This window comes from Pan troglodytes, chromosome 9 (assembly GCF_028858775.2).
Source record: "Pan troglodytes isolate AG18354 chromosome 9, NHGRI_mPanTro3-v2.0_pri, whole genome shotgun sequence".
NCBI classification, from domain to species: Eukaryota; Metazoa; Chordata; class Mammalia; order Primates; family Hominidae; genus Pan; species Pan troglodytes.
In genome coordinates this window covers 36,887,316-36,904,492 of record NC_072407.2, presented here as the reverse complement: position 1 = coordinate 36,904,492, position 17,177 = coordinate 36,887,316, and the positions used below count along the sequence as shown (strand labels likewise).

The following is a 17,177-nucleotide window of genomic DNA, read 5'->3' as shown; positions in this document are numbered from 1 at the left end:
TTAATCAGGCTGGTCTTGAACTCCTGACCTCAAGTGATCCACCCGCCTCAGCCTCCCAAAGTGCTGGGATTACAGGTGTGAGCCACCATGCCCAGCCCAGATTTTTTTAACTTAAAAAAAAAAAAAACTAAAAAATAGTCTTTTTTATAGTAGAGAAAATCAACTTTAAGGTGGCTAATTCTTGTTCTGCATTATTAATTCACAACAAAGGCTAATGTAAAGGAAGAAATTATAATGAATTTTAGAGGAGTATATATTTTGAAACAAGTTACACACCAAAAAAAATTATAACATATTAATCAAATGTCATAACACACAAGTTTACTATCTTTTAAATTTTCCCTAATAAGCATATCTGTTAAGAGCAAATAGTAGACATACTGTGAAATATGCTTGATATCTATGAAGATGGTGCTAACATGACCTTCTTAAAAGGCAGCCCAGTAGATCAAGATTAGTTAGCTGGTATGCTAGATTAGCTTTTAAAAGCAAGTTTGGAACTTTCAACTCCTATGCCTTATTAAAACACAACTTACGAGTCTTAGAAACAATTCTAATCATTACCATGTTAGAGGATCAGATTTGAGTCAAAAACTTGCTGTTTAAAAAAAAGTAATACAAAGGTATTAACAAATAGCAAAAGACCATCTCTAAGTTTTGGGTTTCTTGAGGAGTTGGGGTTTCTGGCATAGGCACAGTTCTACTTAATTCCCATCCTTCCGAAGGGTTCACACTTTCACTTTGACATCATTCCACCAGTCCCTTGTGGCTCTGGCCAAATCAAACTCTGACTTGAAGTAGTTTAATGTCTAAAGTTTTAGTGAGAATAGTACCAGCTGCTTTACCAGAGTAATGTTCATCTTGCAGTTTTGCTCAACCTGAGAAATGTTTTAAAACGTTAAGCCATCTAATTTAAGCAGATCCAAGCAAAAGTATTTTAGCTTATCCACATATTTGTGTTTGCTTCACTGGGTCAGACAAATCTGGTCTCAAGTTACTTAAACAGGATCAGTGATCACACAGTAATGAGAATGATGGCATTAGGCCATATGAAAATTTCATTATTTTATGTTTAGTTACACCCCATAAATGCCTACATGCCTAGCAACATAGGACAAGCTACACGGTCAGGATCCCTAAAGAGTTGTTAACTTACAGAGGCCAAATTTAAACTCTGAAATATTAGACAAGTAAAAGTAGAATATCCCCCATTAAACATATTCTTTATTAAATCAGTATTCATTGAACAGTTATTATATGCCAGGCAAGTGGGGGAAAACACAGCTGAAGTTCTACTGTCAAAAAACACCCAAGCTAAAGGACAGAGACTACAATAAACAAGAACAGAGAAGTATTTATATCAAGGATTGATAAATGTTATGAAGAAACCTTAAGCAGGGTTGATGGTGATGGGGGTGCATACCATTCTTTTGAGGGTACTAGCAGAGACCACTGATCAACATGAGGAACTCACGCAGATTATCTCAGGGAAAAGTGGTCCTGGCACAGGAAAAAGCACAAAGACCCTAGATAAGAGCATTCCTAACACCATTCTAGGAACAGTGAAAAAACTGTGTTTCACTCAAAGGTAAAAGAGAAGATGGTTCTGCAAAAAAAAAAAAAAAAAAGAGTGGATATGCTGAAACCAGGCCCACATCCTCTCATTTACCTCTTCATATTATACAGCATCCATACACATATTCATATTCACGGCTAGCACATTAAGAAATGCTTACTACTGGCTGGGCGCAGTGGCTCACACCTGTAATCCCAGCACTTTGAGAGGCCGAGGTGGGTGGATCACAAGGTCAGGAGTTAGAGACCAGCCTGGCCAGCATGGTGAAACCGCGTCTCTACTAAAAATACAAAAATCAGCTGAATGTGGTGGCGCATGCCTGTAATCCCAGCTACTCAGGAGGCCAAGGCAGAAGAATCGCTTGAACCTGGGAGTTGGAGGTTGCAGTGAGCTGAGATCGCACCACTGCACTCCAGCCTGGGTGACATAGCAAGACTCTGTTCCCCTACAAAAAAAAGAAAAAGAAAAAGAAATGCTTACTATTGCCTTGACTGCAGAAAGGCCTAGACTGAAAAGCCCTGGCTAGACTGGCCTGAGTCAATGTAAGGAAACTGTGTTAGTAGCAGCCTAGTAACAAAGTCACCCAGCATGTAGCTGAAATTAAAACACCAGAAGCAGCAATAGGGATAAACATTAAACAAAGAAATAAGATTTCCTGTAAGCAAGTTAACCCAAGGAACAGATAAGTTTTTTACAAAACTTGTAGTCTCATTTGAATTAGGGGCAAAAGAAACTTACAGGGGCTGGGTGTGGTGGTTCATGCCTGTAATCCCAGCACTATGGGAGGCCAAGGCGGGTGGATCACTTGAGGTCAGGAGTTCCAGACCAGCCTGCCCAACACAGTGAAACACTATCTCTACTAAAAATACAAAAATTAGCTGGGCGTGGTGGTGGGCGTCTGTAATCTCGGCTACTTGGGAGGCTGAGCCAGGAGAATTGCTTGATCCCAGGGGTGGAGGTTGCAGTTGCAGCAAGCTGAGATCGCGCCACTGTACTCCAGCCTGGGCGACAGAGCAAGACTGTCTCACAAACAAACAAACAAACAAACAAATAAAAAACTTACTGAAGCACCCTGTTTCCCAAGGTAACATTTTTTCTTCTCATTTCAAAAGTTAGCACTTCCAAGTCATTGTTCAATCATTTCAATAAGCCTGCCCAGTCCACTTTGTTTGTAAATCTGCAACGCCTCCTCCATCCACATCCCATTCTGCCTAATTCTGCTTTTCTTTTTCTGGTATCACCTCCCAACATACTAGATAATGTACAGTTATGTTCATTTTCTAATTAGCTGTCTCAACCCATTCACCTCAGGATCTTGGTTTTGTTCTCTCATGTATCCCAAGCCCCCAGAATAGTGTCTAGAATATGAGAGGTGCTTCAGTTAAAATCTCTGAACTACCCATACCCTACGGCAACCATTCAGTCTGGTATAAGCCCATGTCCCCAAGTTTTCTGCAAAAACTTTTGGCAAAAGTATGCTCTGGGAAAATGATTCTAATTTTTTAAATAATGGAAAATATAACCTCCCAGCATAAATGTTAAATCCCAAAGACCCAACATCCTTCTTCAAAGTATTCTATCATTAAACCTCTTTCTGACTTCATTTGCCAATTCTATTTAATCCTATACCCTCAACTTCCCAAAAGGATTTTTCCCTGAAAGCTTATGATTAATAGCACGGTCTCTGAAGTTACACCTCCTGGGTTCAAATCCTGCCTCTGCCACTTACTAGCAATGATGTTGGACAAATTAATAAATCTCTCTTTGCTTGAGTTTCCTTGTCTATATAACGGGCTAACAATAGTACCTACATTCTAGAATTATTATGAGAAGTTAAATGAGATAACACTATAAAATTATTAGGCCAGTGCTCAGCACACAGTAGGCATGTAATAGACACTATCACCTACAATGGCAAAGGCTCAGTTCTCAGCCCTTCATTCTTCACCCTCAAAGACCTTAATCTCTGAGATTCCACTATTGTCTCTATACACATGTCCAGTCAGACTCCTAAACTCACCTGTCTGGTCTTGTCAGCTAAGGAAAAATACTTTGGGGAAAACAGAAGCGTTGGAACAAAGGAAACCTGGTGGGACTTTAGATCTGGTGGTCAAGGAAGGTCTTTGCGAAGAGATGATATTTAAGGAGATAAGAATGTCAAGAAGCCAACACTGACAAGATCCAGGTCAGTGGTTCTCAAAATCTCCTCACTGGACAAGCAGCATAAGAATCACCTACAAACTTGTTAGAAATGCAAATTATTGAGCTCCACCCAAGACCTATGGATTCAGAAACTCTGGAGTTGGGCCCAGCAACCTGTGTTTCAACAAGCCCTCTGGGTGGTTCTGAAGTACCACTGAGCTACAGCAAGATCCTGCCAGGGAAGGGAACTGCCAGGCTTGTTCCTGCCTTGCGACATTTGCACTTGCTGCTTCCTCAGATCTCAGGGAAGTGCACTTCCTCTAGGAGAAAATTTTCTCAATAATTTGCCTGCCCGACTCCTTCACCCAAGAATGTAAACTCCACAAGAACAGAGATTTTATGTGGATTTTTTTGTTGTTTTTTTGAGACAGGTCTCACTCCCTATGCCCACACTGGAGTGCAGTGGCACAATCATGGCTGACTGCAGCCTCCACCTCCCAGGCTCAAGCGATCCTCCCACCTCAGCCTTCTAAGTAGCTGGGACCACAGGCGCATGCCACCATGCCAGGCTAATTTTTGTATTTTTGTGGAGACGGGGTTTCACCATGTTGCCCAGGCTGGTCTCAAACTCCTGAGCTCAAGCCATCAGCCCATCTCAGCATCCCAAAGTGCTGGGATTATGGGCACAAGCCACCACACCTGGCCACTCCCTATCCTTTAGAGTGGAGAGACTAAACTCCATGATCTGTCATCAGAAGCCCTCTAAAATCTAGTACCAACGCTCTGTGGTACAGTGTTACTCTGGTGAGCTCCCCAGTGAACCACACCTTTGTGTAGTTTCCCTCCCATGACAATTCTGCAATGGACCAGGGACTGCTTTGACCAACAGACTGGCAGAAGTGATGCTGTGCCAGTTCAAGGCCCAGCCCTTAACTGGCCTAGCAGATTCCATTTCCTCCCTCTTAGAACACTTATTCTTAGGAGCTCCTTCTTTGTACTAATCCCTTATTCCACTATGCAACATTAGCAATAATTCAGATCAGTTTGTATGCAATCTACTTGACAAATGCTACCATGATCCCCTTGAACTCAATATAATTTTCCCCACTAAGTCCCTGAATTATTTTTGTACCTCTGGAATAGTCTGGCAAGTATTAATAGCAGTTATTTCATTCATTCATTGAATGTTTAATGGCACAATGCATCAGACATTGTTCTCAGTGCTGACAATAAAGTTAATAATCTATATGCTATCCTATATGCTAGACATCACTCTAAATACTTTTCTAAGTTTTTCCATTTAATCTTCAAGAATTCTAAAAGTGTCCTCATTTTACATAAGGAAACTGAGGCACAGAGAGGTTAAGAAACTTGTCTAAGATCATACTGCAAGTGGTGGAGTCAAAATACAAACTCAAACATTATAACTCCAGAGCTTATGCTATCAACTACTATACTAACCTGCCTTGTACAGATGTGAACAAGACAAAGAGCCCTGTTCTCATGGAACATGCATTCTATCAGTGATGGTTAGTGGTATCGGGAAAGGGTGGTAATAAACGATACATATAAATCAACAAAATTACTCCAGAGAGTGAGAATGCTCTGAAGAAGTAAAACTGTCATGTGTCAGTGATGTGCAGTTACTTTAGACAGGGCAGTCAGAGAAGGCCTTTCTGAGAAGGTAACATGTGGGGAAAGACCTAACTATCAGCAAAAGCAGAAGCAGCAAAGCAAAGACCTGGAAAGAAAACTTCAGTTAAAGAGAATAGCCGGTGCAAAAGTCCTAAGACACAAATAATCTTAGCATGTTTCAGGAACAGAAGTAAAGCCAGTATGGCTGAAGGATGGTGGTGGGAGGGGAATGACATGAGGTTGGAGAAATTAGCTGAGGCTTAGATCATGCAGGGCTTTGTAGGCCACGATAAGTCATTCGATTTTTTTTTTTTAAGATGGAGTCTTGCTCTGTCACCTAGGCTGGAGTGCAGTGGTGCGATCTCGGCTCACTGCAGTCTCCGCCTCCTGAGTTCCAGCTATTCTCCTGCCTCAGCCTCCTGAGTAGCTGGGACTACAGGCACCTGCCACCATGCCCAGCTGATTTTTGTATTTTTAGTAGAGACAGGGTTTTGCCATGTTGGCCAGGCTGGTTTCGAACTCCTGGCCTCAAGTGATCCTGCCTCAGTCTCCCAAAGTGCTGGGATTACAGGTATGAGTCACCACACCTGACCAAGTCATTGGATTTTACTGATTAACACTGGAAGGTTCTAAGCAGGGTAATGACATTACCTGACCTATACTTTTGAAAAGTTAATTCTGGCTGTTGCATACTTAATAAATTACAGAAGGCCTAAAAGGAGGCAAGAAAAGCAACAGGAGGCAACTGCAATTATCCATGCAGGAAATTATGGATATGGAGATTGAACCAACAGGATTTGCTGAGGGACTCAATATGGGAAGGAATGAAATGAATCATGGATGGCTCTAACCTTCTGGACATAAGCAATGGAGTAAATGGTGATAATAATTACTGAGGTGGGGAAGGCTAGAGGAGGCCCAGGTTGAGAGGGTGACAATCATGTTTTGGATATGTCATTTTGGAAATACCTATTCAATATTCAAATGAAGATGTCAGATGCTAGATATGAATCCAGAGATATAAATTTGAAAGTCATCTCATATATATGGCAACTACACCTAGGGTCAGTGGAGAGAAAAGAAAAAAGGACAGAACTCCAAGTTTCTGAGCACTTCAACATTTAGAAGCCAAGCAGAGAGGAAGCAAGTGCATTACCCTCTCACCCTCCAGATCACAAGTTCTTTCAGAGGCAAGACAGTGTTTTTTTTTTTCATTTTTGTGGCACCCTGCAGAACTCAGCTGAGAAACAGAAACTGAGAGATGGCCACTACATTTTAATGAGTGATTGCATGCTTGTCACTTGATTTCTCAAGCTTTCACTGCAGAAATATAACTCAAGGAGATACAGGTAACACTGCCTTAACAATTGCAGGTACTCAAATATTTGTTTAATGAATAAAAGAAAACTGTGTTTTGGTAGACATACTTTAGTACTCATTGTTCCAGAGAACATACCAAGGAAAGGAAGAAACAAGTAGTAGCCCATATCCCCACCCTGCTAACCAAAGATAATCACAAACTTACCCTTCATCTTGGTCCCAACTACAGGGTAGAGGGGGAATGGCATTAGAGGCTGCAACAGGAATAAAGGGGCTTCCAATTCCCACACTGAAGCAGAGTTCTGGCTTTCATGATATAAGTATGTATTAAGCACCAACTATATGCCATGGATTAAAGTAAATACTAAGTACTACAAATATAACAGCAAAACACATAGGGGTTCTTCAAATAACCTCCATTCTGAAGAAGATACGTATTACATAAACAATACATAGATATATATTTCTAAGAATATGAAAGTAAAATAAAATATTCTGTGAAAACATATACCATTGCACAAAGCAACAAGGAGTGAGGGTTGAAAATACTGCAGGTTTCTCACATGAGATGCCTTAACAAGTCAGTCTGGGAGGTGGGGATAGGGTGAGAGTTATCTAAGTGAAGGTAAGACGATGTATGAAAACCTTAAGGTAAGAAGGAATTTAGGATGATTCAAAGAATTTAATACAGGCCAGTGCGAGGCATGGTGGTTCACGCCTGAGAGGCCAAGGCAGGAAGACTGCTTGAGGCCAAGAGTTCCCGACCAGCCTGGTCAACATAGCAAGACCTCATCTCTACAAAAAATTTAAAAATTAGCCAGGTGTGGTGGCACATGCCTGTAGTCCCAGCTACTTGGGAGGATCACCTGAGCCCAGGAGGTCGAGGCTGCAGTAAGCTGTGTTCATACCACTGTACTCCACCCTAGGCAGCAGAGTTAGACCCTGTCTCAAGAAAAAATAAAAAAGAAAATAAATTAAAAAAAAATTGGTCAGTAAATGCAGAGCCATACAGAGCACATTACAATTTGTGTGTGTGTGTGTGTGTGTGTGTGTGTGTGTGACAGGTTCTCACTCTGCCGCTCACGCTGAAGTGCAGTGGCACCATCACAGCTCATGGCAACCTCCACCTCCCAGGCTCAAGCCATCCTCCCACCCCAGCCTCCAGAGTAGCTGGGACCACAGGCGCACGCCACCATGCACGGCTAATTTTTTCTATTTATTTTTTGTAGAGATAGGGTTTCACCACGTTGCGTAGGCTGGTCTCAAACTCTTGGGCTCAAGCAATACTCCCACTTCAGCCTCCCAAAGTGCTGGGATTACCGGCGTGAGACATCACGCCTGACCATATTACAGATGTTTAAAAATGTGACCCTAATATGTAGGAGTAGCCATGGAAAGGCTTCAAGCAAAGGACCAAGAGCAAACTTGTAGATCTGTGTTTTTAAAAATCACTCTGGATGGCATAAGAAGAATGAATTGAAGAGAGGAAAGAAAAGGTCCAAGATGACTAAGTTAGGAAGCTACCACAGTTGTCCAAGTGAAAAATAATGGTGGCTTGGACCAGCTGGAGCAGTGGATACAAAAGAAGCAGACAGTTTCAAGACATTAGATTCAAAACAGTAGGTCTTAGTGACTGAGCACACACAACTCCCACCATCTGGCCTGGGCAACTAAGTGGACAGAGGTATGACTTACTGAGATGGGCCTCACTAGAGAAGCAGAGGTGTGATGGGTGGGGAAAGCCTATCATTAAGCTCAAGTAAAAGGTCAAAGAGGTAGTTGGTTATGTGATCAGGTTTTCAGAAGAGTCTGAGGTCCTGAGAAGAGTCTGCTCAAATATGGGCATCTCCACTGAGATAGTATTTAAAAGCATGGACGTGGATGTGAGTCCTCAGGAGAAAGCAAGGAATGAACAAGAAATTTATCAATCCCAAGCCCTGAGGAAACAGTAACATGCAGAGATTAGACAGAAGAGGAGTAAACACCAGTGAAGAACAGGAAAAAGCGTTGGGCCAGAAAAGTAGGAGGAAAACCAGGCAAGTGCAGTGCTATGGAAGTGAAAAGGAATATATTTCAACGAGGTAATGGTCAACGGTGACAAAGAACACTTAAATAAGGATATTAATGATGCTTAGGTTTCCAGGCCAACTCACAGAAACTCATTTCACATATAGGTGGATTACAGCATTCCACTATCTTACAATAAAGCAGTGCAGTACACTGGTTATCACATAGGCTCCAGATCTGCAATGCCCAGGTTTCAATCACAGCACCACTATTTACTAGCTATGTAGCTGTAGGTATAAATTACTTCATGTCTCTATCCCTCAGTTTCCTCATCCATAAAAGGATGGTAAAAATAATGCCTACCTCAAAGGATTTTTATAATGAATTTTGATAAATGAATGTATGTATTCATTTATTCATGATAAATGAATTTTGATAAATGAATGTACGTGTGACTTAAAACAGCTAGCACAAATTAGTTGCTCGTGACGTAAATGACAGCTACTATTACTTACAACACGGTTTCCATGGGAAAAAACTTTCTGAACTCTAACAATGGAAGTTTGTCTGAAATAACCTTTCATTAACTTGAGATTGTTCTTACGCCTTACAAATTATGATCTATAAGGCCTTTTCCCAAAAACCTTGAGGAAAACTCTAGATTTGAAATGTATCAAACAAATGTCCATCATATAGAAACTGACAGGTTTTAGAAGAGCTAATCATTACTTTGGTTTTTCAGAGGAGTATTTATCATACTCATTATACCTCATACTAAAAAAAAGTATGCATTAGGAATTCTAAAAACTGGTGCCAAAAGTTATTTCAAGTTAGAAAGGCAAAAAACAGGCCAGGCACGGTGGCTCACACCTGTAATCCCAGCACTTTGGGAGGCCAAAATGGGTGGATCACCTGAGGTCAGGAGTTCAAGACCAGCCTGGCCAATGTAGTGATGAAACCCCATCTCTACTAAAAATACAAAAATTACCAGCCTGGCCAATGTGGTGAAGCCCCATCTCTACTAAAAATACAAAAATTAGCCAGGTGTGGTTAGCTACTCAGGAGGCTGAGGCAGGAGAACTGCTTGAACCCGTGAGGCAGAGGTTGCAGAGAGCTGAGATCACGCCGTTGCACTCCAGCCTGGGCAACAAGAGCGAAACTCCATCGCAAAAAATAAAATAAAATAAAATAAATAAACCTATTTAAATACAAAATATTTCCATTCCCTTACTTTCTGGTGCATATTCAAATACGAACACATCGATTATCACCATAAAACAGCCTGCCTCTTCCTGTTGTGACCAAGATATAAGTATCAAGTACAGAATGCGGCAATGGATCTGCAGACTCTTGATGACCTTCTTATTTCCCAAGCTATGCAAAGGTATTTACAACATCCAAAACTGCACCCCAAAAGGTATTTCCAACTGCGTGGTGTTCAGCAAAGGACATGTTCATTCATTTAGTTCCTAAAACGAACTGAAATTAGCACAAATAAATGAAGATTTATATGGCCAGTCCTTATCCCTGTACTTTCCAAGTACCTAGCAAGTACTCTGAGAAATATTCAAAAATCTCTCTATAAGCCCCATTTAAGGTATAATGCTGGAGTTTCCCACTCTATTTTTCCACTGTTAGTACAATAAAACTACCTAATAACTAACAGAGCTGTTGTATTCAAAAAAGTATTGTTTCAAACTCATGAAAAGCTGTTTATCATGTACCTTCCCATCAACTGATGAAAATGATGTATTTCAAGACCAAGAAGGCATAAAGTAGGATGTTAGATCCCTGTCGGCAACAACTGAATGTCATTACCATCTGTCAGCTTCTGAATAGGTTACAGGAAACAAGGTGACAGACAGGCTAATTCTTTATGGATAAGTATCCATATTACATCATCACAACTAGTACTCATTTGCACCTTCACAAGAAACTGCCACAAAGGGGAACAAAAACATTCAACTGATACGTGCATTATGAAAAAGCTTTTTAAAATGGTATAAAAATATAAATAAGCTTCTGAAGTGTAGAATATTTAGACTTACAAGGCATATTTCAGATTTGCCATTTTTGATATAACTGAAATCAAAGAGGAATATTTGCACAGTTTGAGGAATAAAATGAGGTATAATTCAGAAGTGTAACTCTGTACAGATGGCCTGATCCCAATACAAGATGTTAACAAAGCAGGCTGGCGGGGGAGGGGGGTAAACCTGCATTTTCTATGCTGTATTTTAGCTGATTCCCCCCACCGCTTATTTTTTAAAAAAGCAGGGGGAGAGGGCATGAGGGGTAATATTTAAGATTCAATAACTTCTAGTAAACAGAAAATAAATCTCCTTTAGATTATGTGTGCCAAGTGAATCTACTTACTGTTTTCAAGTGTGTTTGGGAAGTCATTCCGTGTTACTCTGATAAATAACATTTGGAAAATATGACAAGTAGATTTTAGTTTCTTGCCTCAGAAGTATTCTACCAAAAGAAGTAACTAGGTAGTATTTCAGTTCCATTTACCTAATAAATATTTTTCATTTAAAAGATAAAAAATGCGGCACAAATACCTATCATGCTGTTCAATGATGAGAAAGTAATTTTCATTTGTAAATTATCCTAGTCAATGCAAAAAGCTACTTGAAAAAGGATAGTCAAATTACCATCAGCAAGAAATAATGGGTGAAGTGCCAAACGTCTTTCATGAAACTCCTTAAAATGGCTTACTTGTATGTAATACAAAATTATGGCTATTTCTGAAAGGTTTCAGCATTTAATTACTTAGCTCCAAATTGGCACATCACATTATTTTTGTTAACTCCCAAGTCTTGAAAACAAAGGGCCTAAAATTTTCTGAGAAAGCTTATATCCCTATTCTTGAAGCAAATTTTTCTCATTCTTTCACAACCGTCCCAATGGACAATCTAAGACAAAGACCAGCTACCCTTCACACTTATTTGCTCAATCATGAACGTAGAACTTTCGTAAAAACAAAGAAGATAACCTGGAACACGGTGATGTATAAACTTAAAACAAAAGTTCACTTCCGTCGTGAAAAATAATGAAGAAATCTGATGAGATCATAAAGCCACGAAGCTTCCTGTTGGTAGCTGAGGATGAAGTCATTAGCAACCCAGGATTCCCTGGTCCATGTAATCAGAAGCTGCACCTACCAGATTCTGTATTGTTCGGGAGAGGTGGCTTTAAAACACCCCGCTCACCAATCCTCCAAACCAGACCACGCCTTCCAGTTATCATTCAAATGGGACCGTTTCACAGTGTGGCACTACTACACATTTCCCGCGAGCTTAATATCAAGTAGGAGTCAAAATTTTAGATTCCCTTGGTCATGCAAGATGAACTCTTGAACCCCACGCTACATAATGCACCCGGACCTTAAAGGCCGAGATGGAGAAGCATGCTTTGGTTCTTCAACCTTTACGGCCTTCACTAACCCCACCCCAACCCCCGCCCCATTTCTTCCCAGCTCTCAGTCACCCCGAGGCATAGAAGGCAAAGAAAGATTCCTTACTTCCTGCTGTTGTTAAAAGGGGAGGAAACCTAAGAGCAACTTTGAACGCGTGGAAGAAAAATCGCCTAAATCTTGGCCACCAGCGCAAACATATGTCACCCGGCCCTGGGGCCGCGTTCGCGCCCTGCCGGGCCCCCTCTTCTGCCCTGCGCCCCGGGGATTCTCCCGTAGCCCAGCCCTCCCGGGTCCCCCAGTGTCTCCGGGACGCGGTTCCGCGACTCTTCCTCTCCCGCCTCCGCAACCCTCACACGCCGGAGTCCCCAAGACCGCATTGTCGGCCACCCAGGTTCCAATACAATGGATCGCCACTGCCCCAAACTCTCCGGCGCCCCCTTCGGACCCCCGGCGCCAATCCTGGGTCTCACAGATCCCGAGTTCAGCCACGAGCCCAAACTTCACCATGTGAGAGCCCAGGACCCAAGAGGTGACGGAGCCCCACGACTCCCGCCCAGCTATTCCTTCACCCGCCGTCCCCAGGCGCGAATCCTGCACCGGGCGCCCCCACCTACCCGCGACCACCCCGTAGGAGTCATCAGCCGCCTCCCCCGAGCTGGGCGAGGGCGAGCGGAGGGCTCCCCGCCCGGCCCAGACCTCTGGGCGGCGCTGCAACCGAGCGAAGGCCCCAAACGCATCCCCGGCCTTTCCTGGTCCACCGCGACCCCGCCGCCCACCCTCCCTACCTGGCCTTGAGGCTGGGGCTGCTGCCGCTACTGCAGCTGCCACTGCTGCAGCTGCTGCTGGCGGCGGCGGCGGCGGCTCGGGGTTCGTAGGCCCAGGCTGGGGCGGGGGGCTGCGCAGCGGCGCTGGCGGGGACGGGGGCGGCGGGGGGCGCGGGCGGCGGCGGCGGCTCGGTGAAGCCCGAGGTCGCGTAGTTCCTGTCCATCGTGGGGGTGGCGTAGGGAGGGCGGGCAGCAGCGGGGGATCCTCCAGGGCTCCGTGTGACGGGGGCGGGCAGGGAGAGGGGGCGGGGGAGGAAGAGGGGGCGGCGGCGGTGGAGGGAGCTGCCCCCTCACATGGCCCCGGCGAGCAGGCGGGAGAAGGGCGCGCTGGCGAGTCTGGGCCGCAAAGACCCGGGCCGCGGCGGGCGGCGAGGCCCCAGCTGGGCGTCAGGGAAGCGGAGGCACCCGCGGCCGGGACTCGCGGCGACGGCGGCGGCGGCGGCGGCCGCTGCGCCCCATGTTGGTGGATTTCCCAGGATGCACCTCCCGCCCCCCTCCGCCCCGCGGCCTTGCCCCGCCTCCCCTCTGAGCCCCGCGCTTGCCGCTCGCGGGGCTGGCGGGCGGCCGCGAGGCCTCCGCCACCGCAGGACGCTTCGCGAGGGACAGTTGGGGCCGAGAAGGCGCGGGTCCTGCGGGGCCCGGCCGACTTCAGGGACTCCGAGGGGCGCCCGCCGGCCGGAGCCCGCGAACCGCAGACTTCCCGCCTTCCGCAGCCCCGAAGGGAGCTGTCCGCACTCGCCGCGGCCCGCGTGGGAAGGGAACGCGCCTGGCTATCGCCCCGCGCGGGGGAGGGGAAGTGGAGTGGAACCCAGCGTAGGGCGCTGCTCAGGGGTAGCCGGGTCAACGCTTTGCTTGGAGCTCACTATTTGACCCTTCGGGTTATTTTGAGGGACTCCAGTACTCAGTTCCCTGATCGCGATTTCTTTCTCTGCGCCCCAATCCAGAAACAGCTGAGCGAGCTCTTTTGCAGTTCCGCTTACTCCGTCCCCAAAGCTTGCTGGGCTAGAGGACCCTTTTCCTGCTGTTAGGGGAGATTTATATTCAAAGAGATTCAAATTCAAACGTATTATTTTCCAATCCTCGCTGAAAGGGCCTTTCCCAAGGGCTCTTATTAACTTTCCCCACCCCCACCTTGGGGATTTTTCTCACTCTGGGTTTCAGAATCTTCTATCCCAAGATAGATAACCACCTCTTCATTGATTAATCCAACTACCATCTGGATGACTTTAATTACAATAAATTTAAACTCACCATGCACTCTGATGTTGAGGGGTTTTGTTTGAGACTTGGAACTTCAGCAGGACTCTCTCCCCAAACATTTCCTATCTGATCTCCAAGCTGCTTGGTGTGCGGTAATTTAATGACTATTTGCGGTTCTTCTGTTGCATAGCAGAGTTGTATTTCTTGTAATAACTCACAAGTATTGAAACTAGGGAATCGTGCAAATCATCGTTTGGCCCTTGGGCCATAAATTTAAAGGTTAAAATAACAGTAAAATTTCTATTTAATGACCACCTCCTTTTAAAAATCAATATTGGTTTAACACCTATTATGTGCTTAGCACAGAAATCTATCCCTCAAGATAAGCATAACATAAAGGTTTAAGCAAATCAGCCGTAGTGAAAGACCTAATAAACTTGATACGCTATCTCTGATGACCATTGAAAAAGTTTAAACTTTGGTAATAATCTGGTGTCGGATCTGCTATGCCTTGCGAGATTAATTTTGTTCTGGAAGATCCTGTTTTCCTCCTGGCGCCTACATCCTTTTGTTCCTATTCACTCCTTTTTGCAAGTCTTTCTGCACCTGTGATGCTTGGAGCCTGGTCCCCGGGTGGGGAAGCAAGGAAGTGAGTAGTCGTTATTTACAAATGAATTCAAACGTGTAGGCACAGCGACTTTGCCAATTTTATGTTAATTACAAAATGCATTTACTGAGGATATCTTTGAAAAGTGGTTTTTCTTTGAAAAGGAATTTGCGAACTAATCTGAGTTCATGCAGAGAAGTAACGTAAATCTTCATTACATTTATTTTTCTTCCTGCAAACTGGAAATGTGGGATCTAAATTAAAAAGTTTTCACAACTAGCTATTATATTTATAAGTACTTTTGTGAGCGCTAAAGTTTTGTCTCTATGAAAAGTATAGGAAATGGAGTGGCATGCTATAAATGTTTTATGGCACTTAGTTTGAGATACCCACAACTGGCACTCAGAGTGAGTTACGCAGGCAATACCAAGCAAGTGGCAATAAAACCTTTATAGTCCCTCACACCATTATGTAGTTTGTTTATGTCACATAAATCAGGGAAAGATATTAAGGGAAAATTCTAGTGAGTATTTTTAGTAATATTACTCTGTCACCATATGTTCCTTTGCCATTTAAATGAAATTTCCTTAGTTCACTCTAAATCAGTACAATTATATTTATTTTCAAATGTTACAAGTCTACAAATAACATCATTACATTTTTTATTAATACTATTTTTAACTGACAAATCATAATTGCATACATTTATGGGGTACAATGTGATGCTTTGATATATGTAAATAAATCTTTTAAAAATTTTGTACACTTGATGATACTATCTGAAGAATGTCTTCTTCCCTACTGAAAATATACTTCCAGCTCTGTGAACGTTTCGGGGTCTCTCAAATGATTCGTAACCAAGCTGCTTCAAGTCTGATCTAGGTAATGTCAAACTCTAGAATGAGCATTGTTGGTCCCGTGTTTTTGTTTGTTCGTTTTTTGAGACAGTCTCGCTCTGTCGCCCAGGCTTGAGTGCAGTAGGGTGATCTCGTCTCACTGCAACCTCCGCCTCCCGGATTCAAGCGATTCTCCTGCCTCAGCCTCCTGAGTAACTGGGAATACAGGCGCATGCCACCACGCCCAGCTAATTTTTTTGTATTTTTAGTAGAGACGGGTTTCACCATTTTGGCCAGGCTAGTCTCGAACTCTTGACCTCAGATGATCCGCCTGCCTCAGCCTCCCAAAGTGCTGGGATTACAGGCGTGAGCCACCGCGACCTGCGAAATACGTATTGATTTTCTAATGGGATGGGAGTTAGGGTGGAAAATGTGGGGAGATTGTTCATGGGCATATTCTAAGGCATGACTAACTCTAGACAATAAACTCAGAAGGAAGTGGGAGATGGAGGTGAGGAAGAAGGGAAGAGTTTTTTTTTTGTTTTTTTTCAGACAGGGTCTCGCTATGGTGTCCAAGGCTGGTCTTGAGCTCCTGGCCTCAAGCAATCCTCCCACCTCAGCCTTCCAAAGTGCTGGAAGATTCCTTCTTAAGTGTAGGATTTACTCCAATTCATCTTACAACCAAACTGCCTTTGATTTAATCAATTTTCAAATCTTGCCCCGATTTTAGAATTGAGATAGAGTGTTTTGGTTTTTCTTTTTTGGGGGGGAAAGGAAAGGAATATGTAAATGACTAATTGGAACTTCTGAATGGGCATTTTTTTTTCTTAGATAGCGTCTTGCTCTGTCGCCCAGGCTGGAGTGCAGTGGCGCGATTTCGGCTCACTGCAAGCTCTGCCTCCTGGGTTTTACGACATTCTCCTGCCTAAGCCTCCCGAGTAGCTGGGACTACAGGTGCCCGCCACCACGCCCAGCTAATTTTTTGTATTTTTAGTAGAGACGAGGTTTCGTCGTGTTAGCCAGGATGGTCTCGATCTCCTGACCTCGTGATCTGCCCACCTCAGCCTCCCAAAGTGCTGGGATTACAGGCATGAGCCACTGCATCCAGCCTGAATGGGCATTTTTTAAGTAGCTTACATATTTATTCATTCAATAGATATGTATTTAGAGCCTAATACAGTGCCAAGCATAATACTAAATGCTGTGAATAAGAGGGTAAATTTAATACAACGCCTGTCTTTATGGAACCTGTAATTTATGAGGAAAAGAGGCAGACACACAACTAATTGTAATGCAATAGGATAGTGTTAAATATAATAGAAATTGGAATAAAGCACCAGAGGACAATTGAAAAGGAAGTAATTGATTTTGCCTCTCAAAAAAAAAAAAATCAATAAGTATTTCAACTGGTAGAAAGATTGGAGTTCTATTGAGTACATAGTTCATTGCCTTCCTTTTGTAGTTGAGGAAGCTGAGGCCTGGTATTGAGTGACTTGCTTTAAGATGATGGAGGGAATCAGTTGGGGTGAGACCCAGGAAACCCCATCTTCACTGAGGTGGCCTTGTTCATTAGCTTGTTGGGAAATGCAGAATTTGGGGTTGCCTAACT

General features: G+C 43.6%; 1 protein-coding gene across 5 annotated transcripts in view; it reads right to left on the bottom strand.

The window, feature by feature from the left end:
- Positions 1 to 13,407, bottom strand: part of QSER1 (glutamine and serine rich 1) — an 87,313-nt gene extending 73,906 nt beyond the window's left edge. For 2 of the 5 annotated variants that reach the window (XM_508354.9, XM_054662197.2), the window contains exon 1: positions 12,887 to 13,404. In XM_508354.9, coding sequence (XP_508354.5) covers positions 12,887 to 13,089 — 203 coding nt within the window. In that variant the 5' untranslated portion in view covers positions 13,090 to 13,404. Of the gene's footprint in view, positions 1 to 12,886 lie in introns of all 5 variants that reach the window. The other 3 variants (XM_054662198.2, XM_054662199.2, XM_054662196.2) reach the window with 2 other exon arrangements.
- Positions 13,408 to 17,177: the final 3,770 nt, after the last annotated feature.